This window comes from Cornus florida, unplaced genomic scaffold (genome assembly GCF_030987335.1).
Source record: "Cornus florida cultivar Cherokee Brave unplaced genomic scaffold, ASM3098733v1 CherokeeBrave_3.0.0_Hap2_Chr06, whole genome shotgun sequence".
NCBI classification, from domain to species: domain Eukaryota; kingdom Viridiplantae; phylum Streptophyta; class Magnoliopsida; order Cornales; family Cornaceae; genus Cornus; species Cornus florida.
This window is the reverse complement of record NW_026775576.1, coordinates 91933338-91952630: the sequence shown is the minus strand read 5'-3', so window position 1 is coordinate 91952630 and position 19293 is coordinate 91933338. Positions and strand designations below refer to the sequence as shown.

Sequence of the window (19293 nt, the reverse complement as noted above, 5' to 3'; positions counted from 1 at the left end):
TTTTAGGATTTATTTGTTTAGCATGAAAATTTCTCAAAAACCTTGTAAAAAAATCTCATTTCACAGTTTAAATAACATGAAAATTAATAAAAAAATATTATGAATTACCTAATTTGTCCATTTCTTATTAAAAAAATAGCATAAATCTAAACAAATTTATAATTAATAAATATTTAAAAAAAATTAAAATAATATAAAAATCATACATGAAATAAAAGTAATTTATTTTAGAGAGTGAAAGGGGGTGTAATTGAAATTTTAGATAGTTTTCTTGAAAGCAAAATTTTCTTGTATTTTTTTAGTAAAATTTTGTGTAAAAAATCAATTTTCTACAAAAATTTGCGTTTCTGACTAACCAAAAATAAATTTTCTTTTCTTTTCAAATTATAAAAAAAAAAAAAATTAAGATTAATTTCAATAACACCCCCTCAGGTTTAGTTAAATATTATATTAAAATAATTTTTAAAAATTACTATTAATTAGGTCTAATTTTGTTTTTCCGTTACTAATATCGTAAAAACGTGTGAAATGATAATTTTATCCTAATTTTTTTAATTTATTTAAATTCAAAGTATAGCAAACTTAAAAGACAAAATTGCCCTCATTTGTTTCTCTCTCTAAAATTCACTCTCTCCCTCTTCTGCACGCTTGCACCACTGTCATCCCCACCTCCAACCACAATCACCACCACCACTTTGTATCCAACTAATGAATCTTGTAATAGCAGCCACCACCACCATCCCAACCCCACATCCACTTTGTATTAAGACAAAACAAACACTGCGCATAAATTTTACAATATATATACATAAATAACTGTGAAGCTGAAGCAGATTGGAGTATTTACAGAAATAGAAAATTCTCAAAAATCATTCCACCTAGGCTCGGCATATTGGCGACACAAGGAATTGTTGGAACCCTAATTGACCCACCGTGGTCAGGAAAACGTCAAATTTGGGAGAAATAGATATGGTGCCGGACTGCGATGGCAAGCACGCGAACGACAGTGCGATGACAGCATCGAAAATTGCAATTGAGTCATTGAAGTGGATGTGGCAAGTGTCGCAGTGGAGGCTATTTATGCAGTTGTTGGTGGTGGTAGTTGATTGGGGCATTTGTACTTCGATGGGTAGATTGGATTACAAAGTTATTGGTTAGGAATGGGAGGTAGTGCTTCGCCGGAGAAGAGGGATTCGCCGGTGAGTGGTGGTGATTGAGGTGTGGCGCTAGTGATGGGTTTAAACTCTGAATAATTGATTCACAAACTGGGGGTAATGGTTGAAGATAAGTTAGAATGAGTATAGCGAGACTGGTAGTTGGTGGTGGCCGACGAGACTGGTAGTTGGTGGTGGCCGACGTCACTGGTGGTGGTGCGAGAGGGAGGTGCCCCCCCCCAAACACACGCACACACACCAATATATTATATAATTGTAAAATTTGTAAAGCATGTTGGGATATTTTAGTTTTTTATTTAATTATTAGGGTTATATGAATTTTTGACAAAGTCAAAAAAGTGTTTAAGTAGAGTTCTAAGAGTATGAGTAACGGACAAAATAAATGTTTGTAAGTTGAGTAATAGTTATTTTTAAAAGTTTTTTTAATATAAAATTTGGTTAAATTGGAGTGAAATTATAATAATAATGATAATAATAAAAAAATAAATAAATGACGAAACTCGAATCTCTACCTCACCTCCTCTCTAACTCGCCACGTGTACACACACGTTCTAACTACGCCACCATATTTACCTTCACTGGATTGCTCTGCACAAAACCCTATTTTAAACCCTAACGCTGGATTCCTCCCCCACATACCACCCCCCTCTCTTTCTCTCTCTAGAATTAGGTTAGTTAATCTCATCTTCGAACAACATGCAAATGTTGATTCTTGTTGTGAATTGCTGAACTCTCTCTCTACCTACTTGCTAATATTTCTCTTTAACTACTAGTAGAAATATTTAATCTTTCTGTTTGTTTCTCAGGAATTTCAACACACATTCAAGATTTCCAAAGGCGATGTCGGAATTAGCCAGAAGAAAGTGTCGCATAGGTTACGCTCTTGCGCCGAAGAAAGAGCAGAGTTTCATACAACCTTCCTTGGTTCAACATGCCAAGGACCGTGGTATTGATCTCATCCGAATCCATACCGACAAACCATTGACCGAACAAGGTCCTTTTGATTGCATCATACACAAACTTTATGTTGAAGAATGGAAGAAACGATTGGATGGGTTTTCCCTACAAAACCCTAATGTTGTCATAGTTGATCAGCCAGACGCCATTGAAAGGATCCACAATAGGGTATCAATGCTTCAAGTTGTGAATGGATTGAAAATATCTCAAGAAAATGAAACTATTGGGGTTCCGAAGCAGATTGTGATCTACAATCAAGAATCGTTGTTGGACCAGAAAGCTCTTGAAGAATTGAAGTTTCCTGTTATTGCCAAGCCGTTGGTTGCTAATGGGAGTGTGAATTCGCACCAAATGTTGTTGGTGTTCAATAAGGAAGGACTGAATGGGCTGACACCACTGCCGATTGTTTTGCAGGAGTTTGTGAACCATGGTGGAGTCATTTTCAAGGTGTATGTTGTTGGGGAATACGCACAGTGTGTGAAGAGGAGGTCATTGCCTGATATTTCAGAGGAAAAATTGGGGACAATGGAGGGTCTGTTATCGTTCTCGCAGATATCGAATTTGGCTAGTGAAGATCAGACTGATGATCTTGATGCAAGGCTTGTTGAAGAGGCTGATATGCCGCCATTGAGTTTTGTCACTGAGATAGCCAATGGGTTGCGAAAAGCCTTGAGGCTTAATCTTTTTAACTTTGACGTGATCAAGGACAATAGGGTTGGAAATAAGTATCTTGTTGTTGACATCAATTACTTTCCTGGTTATGCTAAGATGCCTTCATATGAAAATGTTTTAACAGACTTTTTCTGGGATATTATACAAAAGAAACGAGACGAGGAGGCGAGTTTGGATGCTAAAAATAATCAGGGTAGTGGCTCTGATCATAGGGAGATCCTTACTTGTGACAAGGATGAACAGAACTAGTGAGCAACCTCCTCCACAAAGATGGGGAAGATTGAGCTTATGCTGTTCTACCCATTAGGAGGAGAATAATGCTTATGTACCGAGTTTGTTGATTTGGCCCTGCATAAAATGCATGGTTCCTTTTGTAATGCTGATACTTAATAATTTGCATTGGTGGGTTTTACTGAACCTTTTCAATGGTGCTTCCTCTCTTACTTTGTTTATTGCGAGGTGTGTACAATGTATTCAAATTGCACTTTATTTTTGGAATTGTGTTGACTCATGGTCAAGTTATATGGTGATCTGCACCAATTTTTGGCTTGTGTTACCTTTTTCTAACATTTTGATTATGTGTATTCTGATTTCTGACATTGTGCCAAGTATAGGTAGCATTCAAATATTTGAAGTTTGGGATGACCAGAACTTCTTTTGAGGGATGTTCTTTATTTGGTTTGCATACTGTGTCATATTGTGTGAAGATGTTAGTGCTTTTGATTCATGAATCTTTTTTGCTGTCATATATGTCTTTTCATCATTCTTGTATTGGTTATGTATATGCTAATGATGGTTAATATGTCTTTTGCGACAATGCTGCATGATGTGTAATAAAGGGTGAAATGCTGCTATTAGATTTTTCTGCTGATATAGCCAGAGGATTTCAACAGGAAATGAGGTTTCATCTTCCCTACTCCATGTCTTTATAGATTATAGGATAAGAACTTTAAATCTTGTTATAGACATCAATCACATTTTGTAATTTGTGAATTTCTCAATCTAAATGATTGTACACGTGTAGAGAGGCAGTGATTTTGGACATGAAAGAGAGTACATACTTGAGAGTTTAGTGATAGTAGGAAGATGCAGGGTGATGAGCAAAGTATGTGAGTGATACATATCACAATGTTGGGATTATGGGGCCCTTTTCACCTTTTTTAGCAGTTAAGGTATTGGTGCATGCAACATTGCTTCTAGTCTTTTGTTTCATTAGCGGGATGGATTAAATTAATTGACATTGTTAGATGTTATCGACATTCTTGCTTTGTCAATGCGATCAATAGAAGCAAGCCACGTTCTGCTTTCAGAATATAGCATTTGTCCTATGTTATTTGACGGTCACTACTATGCATACATAAGAGGCCAATAAGGAGATGTGTGAACCAATCTATCCTAGAAGTTCCATTCTTTTTTCTTTTTCGAATTTCTGATAGTGTGGATCACTGGCTAATCAGAATTCTGAAATGGTCTGCCTCTGGTGAGTCGCACCCTTACTCTGTCGCTCAATTGTTGTGCCATATCTGTTCATTCGACTCTTGTTATGTTCTAATAGTGCCTGGGAAGATTTCTATTGCTAGTGCACTCCAAATGTTGTATTGCAATTCTGGAGTAGTTAGAGCCCTGTGTTCGGCCCCCATGTTTGGGCACTAACACTTCATGTCCAGTTTCCTTATTTTGTTGGTGGTGCATGATCATAACTCATTTAGGGGTAGAAGGGAGGGAGCAGGGAGAGAGTAGCAGAGGCTGGCAACATGACCTTACTGGTTTAGTACAAGTGCGTGGACACTTGTTAAATCTCCGCTACCAAAATCAATGTATGATCATCAAGAATTTGCACTATCAATATAGCTATTAAGGTTAAGGTTTGATGTATAGGTTCAGGTTTGGCTGGAAAGAGTGTTGAGAAAAGTAAAAGATGGTTTAGGAGGCTTTTCAGGGGCTGGTTTTTGTGCTATTCAATGGTGTAAACTGTTAATGGATCTTTGGTCTTCTTGATTTCTTGGTTGAGCAGAAGATGGTTTAGAGGGCTATTCAGGAGCTGATTTTTGTGTTTCTGTTAATGGGATCTTTGGTCGTCTCGACGCTTTGTTCTCTGTGATTTTATTGGTTGCTAAAGCTGAATTTTGATGGAAAAAAAAAATCTAGAGGTTTGCATAATACCCTTTAGTTCCTGAAGCTTAAGAAAATGTTAGATAAACTAACCAAAAATAAAAATAAAAATAAAATTTGACTTCTAACAAAAAATCATCCCAGGAGATCCTGACTTGAAATTCAATTACTCTCCCCCCCCCCCATGCTCTTCCAGGTTAGAGTGAGTTTTGCAAAAGTTTATTAATCAGCTTTAATGCTGAAATCCTTATGCTTAGATAAGGTATCAATTTGCTGTTCAACTAGGGTTACACCAAAGTGGAGATTGAAGGAGATTGTCAAGGAGCAATGACTCTTACCCCAAATGACAGTATTTCGGTCACAGTTTTCGAAGATGTTCGGTGAATGTTTCACGATTACTAGGATAATTTTGTTTTGAAGTGGGCTCCCCGAATGTGTAATCAAGGTGACAAACGAATGGGATGTGTGGCCTCATTGGTTACATGATCCACCTTTCTTTGGTTTTGCAATAATATCTGGTTTGTTTGCTTGTGCTAAAAAAGAAAAAAAATAAAAAAATTCTGAGCGCGATATGTCGAAACCTTAGGAAAATTAAATTATCTTTTTAATTTGACACATGCTACTATCCGGAATACTTGTGTTGACAGGTTGTTGGGATCTGCTGCGAACCATTGTGTGAGCATAGCTCAAGTTGTAATTGATCCACTTCAAGCCTGCCTGGCAGCCAACCTTATTGCAGTATTATTATATATCAGCCCGGTTCACGCAATCAATCGGTGATGGGAAACATAACAAGTGCGTGTCAACCATCTACTCAATTTTGTGCATCCATTGACGAAAAGTGCAGGTATATATATATATATATATATATTCCTTCTCCTCTCCTTTTTATATTACTAGTTTGTTCCTTTGCATTAGACTTGTTACTAGTTCTAGTTGAGTCTATTAAAATAAAATACATAAATGAATAAAAATAAAAATTCATAGATCTCTAGGAACTGGAAATGGTTTAGAGTCTAGTAGTTTGGATTCGAAAAACCCAAATTTTAGATTTAGTAGTTAGATAAAAATAAATGATAATTGTTCTTGTATTTTATGTGCTTGTCCTTGAATTCCGTGGAGCAGCGGTTACCGGTGATTAATTTATATGACAATTGTTGGAGGAAAAATGCTCCTGACATAGCACTCACCGGGCATTAGTTCAGTTGGTATGATCTTTCCTTTTTTTAAAAAGAGGTTGAGAATTCGAATCCCGAACGGACGAGTTTGTTTAGCTTCCAATAAAAAGAAATGCTTCTTGCCGGAGTAATCCACAGCTTGCTATGTCTTTGTCAATCCCCTTCTGTAGTTGAGTCTTTGAGATTGTAATTAGGATAGTATGTTTGTCTACTGTCTTAATTTGTAGTAGTATTGGCTGCATATGCTTAGTGATTAATTACTACCTATTATCTATCTCATCCTAATTTATATTTTTTACTTATTAATGGTAATTCGTATGCCATATGCATCTTTATTTTCTCAAGTCTATATATCTTCTTCTACTGGTTGTTTGTATGTCTTATCAATCTTACTAATTAACCCATCATTACTTTTAATCCTTGTATTCTTGCACAATGATTTGGAATTCGTGTTCAAACTTAATTTCTATTTTTTTATATTATAAAAATACTTCTTATTTGATTTATTTTATTTTTTATGTAGAGCTGCCAAAAATGCTGTCTCTACATGGCAAGAATGTGAAAATTTTGCCATTTCAAATTATTTAAGGAGGGAGGAATGAAGAGTTGTTAGATAAAAGGATAACAAAATATAAATGGCATAGTGAAGGAGGGTGTTTTAAAATTTATAGAAATATAAATAAAATTTTATAAAAAAGATAATTACATCTGAATAGGATTCTAAGCTTTATTTATTTATTATTTATTGAGTAAACAAGTCTCAGACGCATAGCTTTGCCTCACTAGGGTCTCAATGATATGATGATACAAAAACATTATCTTCAGCTTACTCTCGATGTTTAGCATGGTCTCACTACTCCCTTGTACCAATACAGTAGTGTATATATTATATTATATACATATATTTTTGTATGTATATTCAGTTATCTCCCATGAGACGAAAGCTTAGATTAATCTCAACATATTTGGCAAGGTAGGTAGGGTTAGTTGTTTTCTAAAGGTCAATAGTACACCTACTAAAACATCATGACAAGGTTAGCTTGTACATTGGGATTTCTTATGGGCATTTTGTCTCCTAAACTAGAATAGGAAACTTTACATCATTTTCTGTATTAGAATGTTATATAACTTTTTTCACTTTATTTATCACACACACATCAAAGAAATATATATATATATATATATATATATATATATATATATATATATAAATACACACACATATATATAGATCTATAGAGTAACGATCTCTTGCTCTTGTTGAGGTGTGCGAGACTCAATGGTGTTAAGTTTTATAACGTAAGATGTCAATTCTAACAGTTGGATGACACTATTTTTGAATGCATAAATCAACTAAAACTCTTTAAAACAATGTAAAAATTATTTCAACTTTAATCAAACAAGTCTTGACCCAACCTAAAAGGGAGACCATGAGATAATAAGTTGAATTTTTCTCTAACTTTCTTATCAAAAGTAAATAACATCATTACGTGGGAAAATATATTAATTATATTATAATAATTTATTTATTTATTTTTGTGATAATTTACATACAAACTTTATCACCACAAGTTCTTTAACACTAAACCTTTCATTTTAAAATAAGATGACATTACTTGTAACAATTTACTAGATACAATTATAACGACAATAGACGCAAGAGAGAGGAGGGATAGGGATTTGTAAATCTCTTACTTTTGCATCAAATATTTTGCGTCTATCAAAGAGTAACATATAGTCTTACCTAATGATTAACAAATAGTAGTGACTTTCTATAAAAAAAGGTAAATGAAACTATCAATTATTTAATCAAAAACAACTATTGATGAATCGAAATGTTCAATTTTTGTGGGGTTAATTTAATTAATTGGATTCAGATTCCTAACCAAAGACATTGGAAATAGATCTAGGGCTTTTTGTCTTTGGTTTCATGTTTGTCCACGTTAGAGATGTTTGACATGTTCTTGTCTTCTATTTAAAGTCAAACTGATTTCTATTTCAACCAGATGGGTGCTTTTCACATGTCCATTTCGTGTCACAAATCCTCCACATAACTACAACTAACTTTTTTTAAATTCATCCACTCTAGTCTTTTTATCATATTATGTTCCTCTCTACGGACCCTCCAGTACACTGGAACTGGATTTTTAGGTCGACTACACTGATCACGTGATAGATACCTTATACATTACCTCTATATTGAAAAAGTTGACAACATATAAAATTAGAACAAAAATGCAACAGGAGCTAGGTGAACAAAAAAGATTAGGGTTTATAATAATATTTCTTTATATGAAAATATACACTCTGAACATAATAATATGCGGTGTACTTTGTATATACAATGGCGACAGCAATTGATATACACAATATATAGCTGTTGAAATCTCATACACATAAATTAAAACCAACTCCAGAACGAAAAATTATTTGTTTACAATAAACGTGTTTACATAATCTGATTCGAACTGAAAGGAGCTTCTAGGTCGAGATTGGCCATGGAGGCAGTTGAAGATGCTTGGCTGCAAAGGATTAAAAAATAATTAATAAATAAATAAATATTATAAAATTAACAATACAGAAACAAAAAAGGGTAAAAAAAGACTTTGACGGAGGAATTAATATACTTACTCTATAATATCTCTCCAGTAAGAATGAGCTGCTTCGTCATCCAAAAGTTCTTCCCAAGCTTCAAAGTTGGTCCAAGTAGATGATGAGGGGTTAGAGAGATGATGAGTTGGGTGGTTGATTTTGTTCTTATTTTGCATTTGATTGACAGTGTAAGACTCGGGGGAGGCCGAAACCAAAGCAGGAAAGGAAGAATTTCCTATCGGAGTAGTGACATTACTATCATTATTGTTATGATCACCTGTAAAAACTTCAAATTTGGAGGTAACCATGGGTTGTTGATATTGATCAAGGAGTAGTTCTAAGTTTGGGAAATTCGTTGGCCCCGATTGAAGAATTTGAGCTGAATAATTAGGATCAAAACTGACAGGACCAGTAGGTCCTTGATCAAGTTGAGAATTCATGAGTGGCCTAAGGTACTCATAAAGCTGTTGATGACCTATAAGGTCATTTAGAGCTTGAATGGTTGGAGGTGGACTAGTACTACTAGTACTGGCTAGGGCTTGAAGTATGTTGTGTAACAATTGGGTTCTTGCTAGCTGTGTGGTATCATGATGATGATGATCAGCTGGTGATTGTAGCATGAAGAGAGCATTGAGCTGGTCCCACAGATTGGTCAATGGGCTAGTAGTAGTGTTCATGAAGTTTGCCATTGCTAGTAGCTGAGGAAGACTGATCATGAGATCAGTTCTTGGTCTGTGAGTAATTGGATCAATACCCATGTTCAGTAGCTTTTTCTTTAGATGGGTATTCCAAAAATTCTTGATTTCATTATCGGTCCTTCCTGGAAGATAGCTTGCTATCCTAGACCACCTGCATATATATATATATATATATATATATATATATATATCCGACCCATTATATATCTGTCTATATATATATAGAAGTTTAAAGGTGTTGGTCTATAAATTAATTACTTACTTATTTCCATGGAGTTGATGGAGGTTGATGATGAGTTGCTCTTCTTCGTCGGCGAAGTTTCCTCTCTTTATATCGGGACGGAGATAGTTAGTCCACCTCAGGCGACAACTCTTTCCACACCTCTTGAGTCCTGCAAGCTTTGGAAGTGAACTCCAATTTCCATGACCATTTTTCTCTATGAAATCGATGAGTTTCCGATCCTCGTCTGGATCCCACGGACCCTTCTTGAGGCCATTCTCATTGGAGGAAGGTGATCTCCCCATACTCCCTGTATCTACTGCATGCATGAGGAAATTAATTAGCTGGTATTCATAAAATAGAGTGCTCCTATATATATATGTAAACAAACACAAACAGATGGATCAATAAAGAGAAGAATAATACAAACCTTAGATTTAGTTTGTGGCCTGAGCACAAAGAGATACCATATCTATATATAGGATATCTAAGAGTAATCAAGTGTGTGCTGGTTTTATAGTAATGTATGGATGTTTAAAATAACATAGCGGAAAGTGTAATATAGAAGCATTTCCCGAATGAGATGTCATTTGATACTAGTAATATATTGATTTGTTATTATATATTAATTTTTTATTTTGATTTAAAATTCCGAATATACCCTTGTATTGCATTTATGCATGGTAACTTAAGGCTATGATAAACTACTTTGAATTGAATCATTAATTCTCGACTCTTGCCTCCATAGTGAGGATTGTAGCTTTAACTAATTACCAAGAAGAAGAGAAAGGAACTAACTTTTATATAATAGAGTAATTAATTTATAAATTAATTACCTTTACCGGGGAAAAAAACAGACGAGTCCTGAGATTGGAGGACATAATTTAAGACATGAAACACAAAAGGAGACTTGATGAGATATTTAGCTATGTTTAGCAGTATCGAATTGACAATTAAAAGAAATTTAATTCAAAATTTATATTAAATTTTCTTCATACTTCTAAACACAACTAGGCTAAATTATATACCGGATCGGAAAACAAAAATGGGCTAGAGATTGAGGGGGTAATTTTAAAAACCATAAACGCAAGAAGTGTAAGCAATTATTTTCAACGTTTAGTTAATATAACCTTTTCTTGTTGCGCAAGGAATTAATGGTTGCCACCTTCAGTAAATATTACGCTAGATAGAAGACATAGTGGGGAAGTTGCAACCATATACAGTTAGGTCTACACTTGGCAGAGAGTGAGAGGTCAAATAGATAAATTTTCTTGGAGCAACACTGAGAAGAAACTTCCTTAATTAATTTGTCCTTATAAATTGTGTTTTGACTGTGGTACTAAGCTTCTCAACGCACGCAAAACTATTCAGTCTTTGTGTGGGACCTGCCATGCAAACAATCGCCTTCTAACGACTTTTGAGAGTTTTCTATTTGGATGTTTCGGTTTTTATAGCTCGTACATATAATATGGGTAACTAGGTAAACGAGTATGCATATAATACTCAAGTGGCAATTTTTTTGTTCTTCTGAACGGTAATTCACTAGAAAATTCTTTTAATACTTTAATTTAAAAGTTGGGAAGATATGATACAAACTTTGATCCCGTCTGAATTGTGAAATATAAAATGTAATTGACATATTTCGGTGATCAAAACAAATTTTAAATTGAGTTGTAATTTTTTATTTATATTTGAGTCTCGATTTTGGAAGCTGAAAACTCAAGTGAAGCTACTCACAACAATGTTGGAGTTGGATTAGAGTTCTTGGGATTTTACGTAAGCCTAACCGGCTGGTTGCACTTCATAATAGAACTAGTACTCAGGAAAAGTCCAACCGGTTGGGTTTTCATGTAGAACTGATTACACTACTCTGAACAAAAAAGGAAAGTTTTGTTTTTATCAATTTCTAATATCATTTTGAATGAATTAGAGCGGTGTTTTAGCACGAAATTGGACAAGTTTTCTAACCCTACTGGGTCTCTCTAATTCTCTATATCATATTTACACACAATTTATCATGATTTTTTCATTGAAGATTTCAAAACCTTAAAAAAGACTCTTTGAGATTTTGAGAGTTTGTTATTGTTCTATTTTTTAGAGTGCGCAACTATACACAGTGATTTAGGTTGTTGTTCATTGTCCAATTGGAGTTTGCGTATTTGAATATTCCATTGTTATCGGTCGATAAGCGGAACTTCTTTTCAACTTCAAAAATTTCGATTTTGACAAAAAGAAAAAAAAACAGAAAAGAAAGAGGAGAAGATCACACTTTGAAGGAATCAAGACATTCGTGGAATGTTGGTTGATTTACAAGCGATCCTTTTATAGAGATCAAGAGTAAGTATGAGGTCAAGAGCTGTTGAACGGGGGAGTAGCAAAGTTAGGGACACTTATCAATTGGTTTTTGGTAAAATGATAGAGTGTGAGTCTTAATCGAAGTCAATTGTACTTTACTTCATACATAATGAATCTTTTCGTTTGAGACCGTGTAACAGTCTTCGAAATTTTTTAAATTGTTGGATTTTCACCGATTAGGGTTCCTTACTAATCTGGTGTCTCTCTAAACTTATTTTTTACTTTACTTGCACTTTAAATTATCGATTTGTGGGTGTTTGATTTACTTTTATTTTGATAAATTTAAATTAATAAAAATTTGGATAAAAGAGCAAGTTGAACCTATTCACCTCCTCATAAGTTAGTTATGATGTGGTGTTGTTGATGTAGATAACAACAAATGAAATAGAGAATCAACACATTATTGACATTAACAATTTAATTTATGAGTTAATCCATTTAATCGAGTTTAAAATAATGTGTCAATTTTCGAAATAAATTATTGATCCAACACGCTACAACACCGCCGCTCTCTTCACACGAAAAATCAAGCTCATAAAATATGTGGGGTCTAACTCTGAATATGGTTTTTGGTTCCAACGTTAATAAGATCCCACATATCAGAAACCACATGTAGTGTTTGTGGTACATCAAAATTTAAAAGCCCCCAACCCAAAAAAAAAAAAAAAAAAGGGTTATAAACCTTCTAATTAATGGCTTAATTCTATTTTCATCAATTAATGTGAAAATTTTCAAGGCCCAAAAATGTTTTAACACGCAAGAATGTCATCATCATAACACTATCATCACCTTATACTATCTGGATTATAAATTATTGTTTATTTTAAAAAATAAAAAATAATAATGAGAATTACCTTCCAAATAATAATAATAATAATGAGTCATAATTTGGAGATGGACTTGAGACAAGTGGTGTTAAAGGATGCTTTGTCCCATAGTTGTGGTAGACCGTGGAGGTATACAATGATGTGAGATGAAGTTTAGGTAGGTGTGTTTATAATTAGTTGCTATCTAGTTATCTAATCAGAAAATTAAATCAATACATGAAATGCATTCCAAATCATTTTTTTCAATTTTAGTTGGTGGCTGCAGATTGCGTATGCGTTGCACCTAGTTGATAATCATAAATTAAAACACAAACAAATTTGATATATACATATCTGTGTCGTGTGTGTATATATGTACATATATATCAAAAAACTTTATATATATATATAAGATTGTATGCAATTAGATTTTTAAGATGAAGAAGAATTAAGGACGTTATCTTCTCCTACCAAAAACTGATGAACTCGTTTCATTTATATGCATATTTGAGTTTATATCATTTTTTATTTTTTATTCCATTTTATAAATAACAAAAGAAAGGACAAATTAGTCATTTCTTAGCACTATTAACTGCATGGACCTTTGGAAAAGAAAAAAAAAAAAAAAACACAGCATGGACTGATGTGCATTGGGTATTTGCGAATTTTTTCTTTCCTTTTTTCCTTATCCAAATATTCATTAAATTAAAAGTTTACTTTAGGAACTGTGACTCACACCAAAATAGATATTTAAAATAAGATAGAGGCAGTATAATAATATACACACTCTTTTATAAACGAACAAGAAGAGCTGTTTCTAACTCCTTTTAGCGTCACCATTGCATAGTCATATCTCATATCAATGGGAAAAAAAGTTTATAACACTTTCACGTGTGAATGTCTACCAATTATATAAATATATTTTTAAAATTATGAGATTTAGATTGATAATATTTACACAAAATGAACGTTTATCTTTCTCATACTTGTTACTTCTTTTACTTCAATATTATTTGAGTTGTTCAACCCTTTCACCCTAATGCAAAGGAAAAAGTTTGACAATTACATGGGTAACAAAGTAATTACGTGAATAAAAGCTTTTTTATAATCTGATCACCTTCATCATTATTGCTCACACACACAGAGAGATTGGAATGTTCCCAAGTATTAATATATGTATCACCATTGTTACCTACTCTCTGATGCCATATGTGCATCACCATTGTATTTGGTCGTTAATTTGCTTGATCAAGATTCTAATTTATTACATATTCGATAAAAACGTTTTTAATGTTACCAAAGAGAGATGCTGAATTGAATGAATGTTCAAAGGATCATAATATCATATTCAAATATTGGAGATCTAGAATTTCAATCAACAATGTAAGCATCAAACTGTGAATATATATATATATATATATATATATATATATATATGTATGTATATGTATATGTGTGTTGTCAATACAGTTTACCATCCATGGTAATAATGCGTTGGACTATAAATTAATTACCAGTAATTAGCAGCACCCAAATATTAAACTGAATTAAGAAGTTTGCAGATCCAAATTGGAATTGACAGTCAAATTAAGGGGCCACACCCAAAATTGAATGTTGCATGGACGGCGTCAACCCAAAACTCTTATAGCTCGTCATCGTATAACTGCTTTGTAATTTTGTATTTGATTGGAATTTGTCAAAGTAAAAATTCTAATATTCACTTCATAAGAAAGTTTTCAGTACAACGGTGACGTCAACTTACGTGATAATTTCATACCTAGTTGGAATAATGAAAAAAAGAAAAAAAAAAAAAAAGGGAAAAGAAAAGAAATTCTGTTTATCCATTATATTTTGAAATTTTTTTTTTTCGGATAAGTTTGAATATTTTTTTTTGGTAAGTCAGTATATTTTTGTTCTGCCTACAATACATCCAATTGAATGGCCTAGTATATATTAACTAATTAATAGTTGACACCATGTTATTTGCATCATCGTTATATTAAAGTTTTTTATTCATAATTAAAGTGCTCGTTCATTACTTCTAAGCACATTATATTATTGTCATTCCACTAGTATTTCGATTTACCGTTCTAAATTAACAAAAGTAAATCTAAATAGATTAGGTATGAACTATGATCCAGTGATTTAGTCAGTATAGCGTTTATATCTCGGATGGATGTATCAATATTTGAGTTTCCCTTCGTTGTAGGGTCCAAAAAAAAAAAAAAAAAAAAATCTCAATATATATTGATTATTGGCATTGTGGTCCAGCACTAAGTGACACAAAGCATAATTTATAGCGTTTATATCTCGGATGGATGTATCAATACTTGAGTTTCCCTTCGTTGTAGGGTCCAAAAAAAAAAAAAAAAAAAAAAAAAAAAATCTCAATATATATTGATTATTGGCATTGTGGTCCAGCACTAAGTGACACAAAGCATAATTGAGAGTGAGAACAAATTCGAGAGCGGGAGTGCGAAAGCGACAAAACTAAGTCACAAATAGTGGAAACGATAACACGAGCGGAATGTGTGAGCGAAAACACATTTAGAGTGTAAAAGCGACACCCATTTAGAATGATTGTGTGACTTGGGTTCAATTCCAGCATTCAACTCTCTAACATCCTTTCGCGATGTCACGCCTGATTTACCTTTAGTTAATAAATAGGACATGGAATATTACTATTAGATAACTCTTTTAATAATAGCATTTTGCATTCAATTGAAATTTGTGGAACTGACTAAAAAAATTTCTTAGCACATTGGTGTTGTAACGTTTTTTAACGCAGTTGCATCTATTTTTAATACATTTATTCTACATTTCAATACATTTTCAACATAATAACATGACCGTTACATATAACATAGCATGAGTAATGATATTTAGACTTATTTATTTGGCGGAATAATCTGACCTAATTAATTACTACCATCAGATGTCATAAAGTGGGTCTTATTAAAGACCTAAAAATGTTATATATAAGTAATTTTATTAGACTATTAGGCCGGACTATTCACCGTAAAAATTATTTTTCTTATACAAGTAGACATATGTGTGGGTGTGTATATATATAGTGTCAAGTGCATAAAAAACACCCATAATGTATACTTTATGTAACATTTTCACCCTATAATTGAAAAAGTATGCTAAAAATACTCATGTTCTTTTAAAATTGTGCGAAAATATTCCTCAATCAGAAATCTGATATAAAGTAATGTTGTAATACCCATTTTGCCTTTTTACTATTCTTAAAATGCCCAATAATTTAGTTAGTATAGCATCTATCTCTCCAAACGGTGTACCAATGTTTGAGTTTCCCTCCCTTATTTTGTTAAGGAAAAAAAAAACTCAATATTTATTGATTATTGGCATTGTGGTTCAGTACTAAGTCAAACAAAGCATAAGCAGGAGCGAGAACAAATTCGAAAATGAGATCGAGCACGAAAGCGATAAAATTAAGTCACAAATAGTAAAAACGAGAGTGCGCGCGGAGTGTGAGAGCGAGAGCAAGCTTATAGCATGAAAACGACACCCATTGAGAAGGATTGTGTGACTTGAGTGTAGCTCCAACATCCAACTCTCTAACATCCTCTCACGATGTCATGCCTAACTGTTTTACCTTAGTTAATAAATATGACATGAAATATTACTTTTAGAGAACTCTTTAATAATAGCATTTTGCATTCAATTGAAATTTGTGGAATGGCCAAATTTTTTGCTTAGCACATTGGTGTTGCAGCGTCTTCTAACACACTTGCATATATTTTTAATACATTTATTTTACATTTTAATACTTTTCTAACACAGTAACATGACCGTTACAGATAACATAGCACGAGTAATATAATGATATTTAGACTTATTAATTTAACGGAATAGTCCGACATAATTAATTACTATCAGATGTCGTAAAGTGGGTCCTACTAGAGACCTAAAAATGTTATATATAAATAATTTTATTAGACTATTGGTTGAACTATTCACCTTAAAATTTGTCATTCGTGGTACAATAATTGTGTCAAGTCATTCGTGATACAAACATGCCACCGTGTAACCATGAATGATATCATTGGTTTCATTAGTCAATGTGGGAGTTAAAGCCTAAAGGGACACACTAAAAGAAGCTACCTGGATTTTCCACCTATCTTACATCATTATCCACATTTACAAGCCACTTTAATTTTTGTATAATAATATTCATAATACCTTACTTAATTACATATGGCTGCATTACGGTAGACAAATCCCAAATTTACTTATAAACATTTAATTTTTTACCTTGAATGAAGACCATAGACTAGGTAGAAAATATCATTTTCATTCACCCACTATAAGGTATTTATGTATCTAAATTAGACCGTTATTGATTTAATTTTATATAATTTAAGGTTTACTAGAAGTGTTGGTGATAAGTATTTTACATCTTTGAAATTAAATTATCTTTTTCAAGAAGATTAATTTCTCATAAATGAAATATTTTACTTGCAACATGGTGTGAATGTGATATGATTTTGAAATGAAATAAAATTATTATTCAGTCTCATGTATATATGAAATATTTATTTCTCTGAGGAGGTGTCATACTTTGATTTTTAAAAAGGATTACTAGAAGTGTTGGTGATAAGTATTTACCTCTTCGAGAGTAAAATAACTTTTCCTACAAGTTCAGTTTCTGTTAAATGAATTATTTTACTTGCGTTGATAAGTGTTAACTCTGAAACTATATATTTATATATTCAGCCTCTTCTATAAATTTAATTCCTTGAGGAGGTGTCATGCACTCATTCATTGATTTTTAAAATGGATTGATTACTAGAAGTGTGAGTGACAAGTCTTTTGAGAAATAATAATATATCTATAAATATATTATATCACATTTTATATAGTCATTTTATAAAAATTGGTAAATATGTCAATAGAAAGAAAAAAAAATGTTAGCGATAAATACTTGCGAAAGCTGTTATGCAACGTGTAACAAGAAAGCAAGCAGAACAACCAGCTAGAAGTAGAACAACGTATAAGATCTATAAAAGAACATTTTGTTTTGTCTTCCACCCTCTGCACTAAACTCACGAATTTATTTAATGTGGCATGACAAACGTAAACACACCGTGTGAGAGTGGAGACCAAACAATATATATAAAATATGTGATAAAATCCCAAAGTAAAGTAGGTTATGTTTAGCGCATTATAGGTAACCGTATATAATGCTAATATATATTTATATCATTATTCATATCTCATAACACATGATTACATGTGACTAAGGTACACCATAACCCATATATTCAACAATCACAACTATATTGGATATCCGACAATCAGTATTTGGTTTCAATCATCTCGGGGTTTTCATATTATTAAATGATAATCAATGGAAGCCCAATATAATTTGTTTAAATTTTTAAAAAAATTCTATGTAATTTATCCTATATATTTACTTTTTAAAAATTAAAATATCTTTTTTAGGAAGACCGTTTCTCCTAAATGAAATATTTTACTTGCAACGTGTTGTGATATCTTTGAAATAAAATAAAATAAAAAGATTATTCAGTCTCTTATATAAATTTATTTTCGATTCTAAGGAGATTAGTTAAAGAAGATGAGGTGTCATACTTTGATTTATTACTTTATTACTAAAAGAGTTAGTTGTAGTAGTATTTTATCCCTTGAAAATAATTAATTTATCAACTAGGCCGGGTCTAGGCTCTGTTTTGTATAAGATTATATTAAACGGTTATGAATATGTTAAAGAAATAAAATTAACTGTACCGATGTTTGGTGGATTAATAAAACAAGTATAGATTAATCTTGATATTCGCGAAAAGTTGAACTTGATGTTTAAGTGGATTAATCAAATAAGAACATATTAGCAAAAGTGGATTATGTTTGTGACTGATTTTTTGTGGTAATGGACGGAAAGGGAAAAGAGAGAGGCTAATTAACGCATCCAAAATGAGACGTGGGTTCCTGAGTTTGATAATTGAGTTTGAGGTGCCGATTGTATAGTACTTTGAAAAATGAATAATAATTATTATTTTTTGATAATAAAAAATAATTATTGATCATGAAATTACTCAAGATATTTTAATACTTTCTTCAATTCCCTTTGTTTCTCCGACGAGAATTTTTTAAGTTAAAAACATTATACATTATCTTAAATTGAATTAGTAAGATGTGGCCATGTAGTGATTTATATAGATTAACAGTTTATATCATGCCACATCAGTTCATTGAATAAAATTACAAAAATGATGTCGTTTTAGGAGCACAAGAATAGACGCCATCCACTAACGTCGCTGTCACCAACACTTTCTCCCTTAATGTTCTTTAAATCCTCTGCAAATCAACCTGGGGAGGCTCCCCTTTGGATTTCTTCTCTTCGTTTTTGTGACATGATTTTAGAGCCCCATTTTGATTACAACAACCTTACTTGTAAACCTTTGTTACAAGTTATCAAATTTGTCTTGAATTTTAGGATTTTGACTTTTTTTTTTCCGTGCAAAACCGAGAGAAGGCCCGTATTTT

At 32.6% G+C, this 19293-nt stretch overlaps 2 protein-coding genes across 2 annotated transcripts; one reads left to right on the top strand and one right to left on the bottom strand.

The window, feature by feature from the left end:
* Positions 1-1650: 1650 nt before the first annotated feature.
* On the top strand, positions 1651-3302 carry LOC132312889 (inositol-tetrakisphosphate 1-kinase 1). The gene is made up of 2 exons (XM_059811447.1): positions 1651-1845; positions 1982-3302. Exon 2 carries the CDS (start codon positions 2016-2018, stop codon positions 3051-3053), a length of 1038 nt encoding a protein of 345 aa, XP_059667430.1. The 5' UTR covers positions 1651-1845; positions 1982-2015; the 3' UTR covers positions 3054-3302.
* A 5241-nt stretch (positions 3303-8543) lies between these two features.
* Positions 8544-9909, bottom strand: LOC132314592 (transcription factor MYB41-like). The gene is made up of 3 exons (XM_059813436.1): positions 9647-9909; positions 8726-9535; positions 8544-8616 (listed from the first exon to the last, which is right to left on the bottom strand). Exons 1-3 carry the CDS (start codon positions 9907-9909, stop codon positions 8544-8546), a joined length of 1146 nt encoding a protein of 381 aa, XP_059669419.1.
* Positions 9910-19293: the final 9384 nt, after the last annotated feature.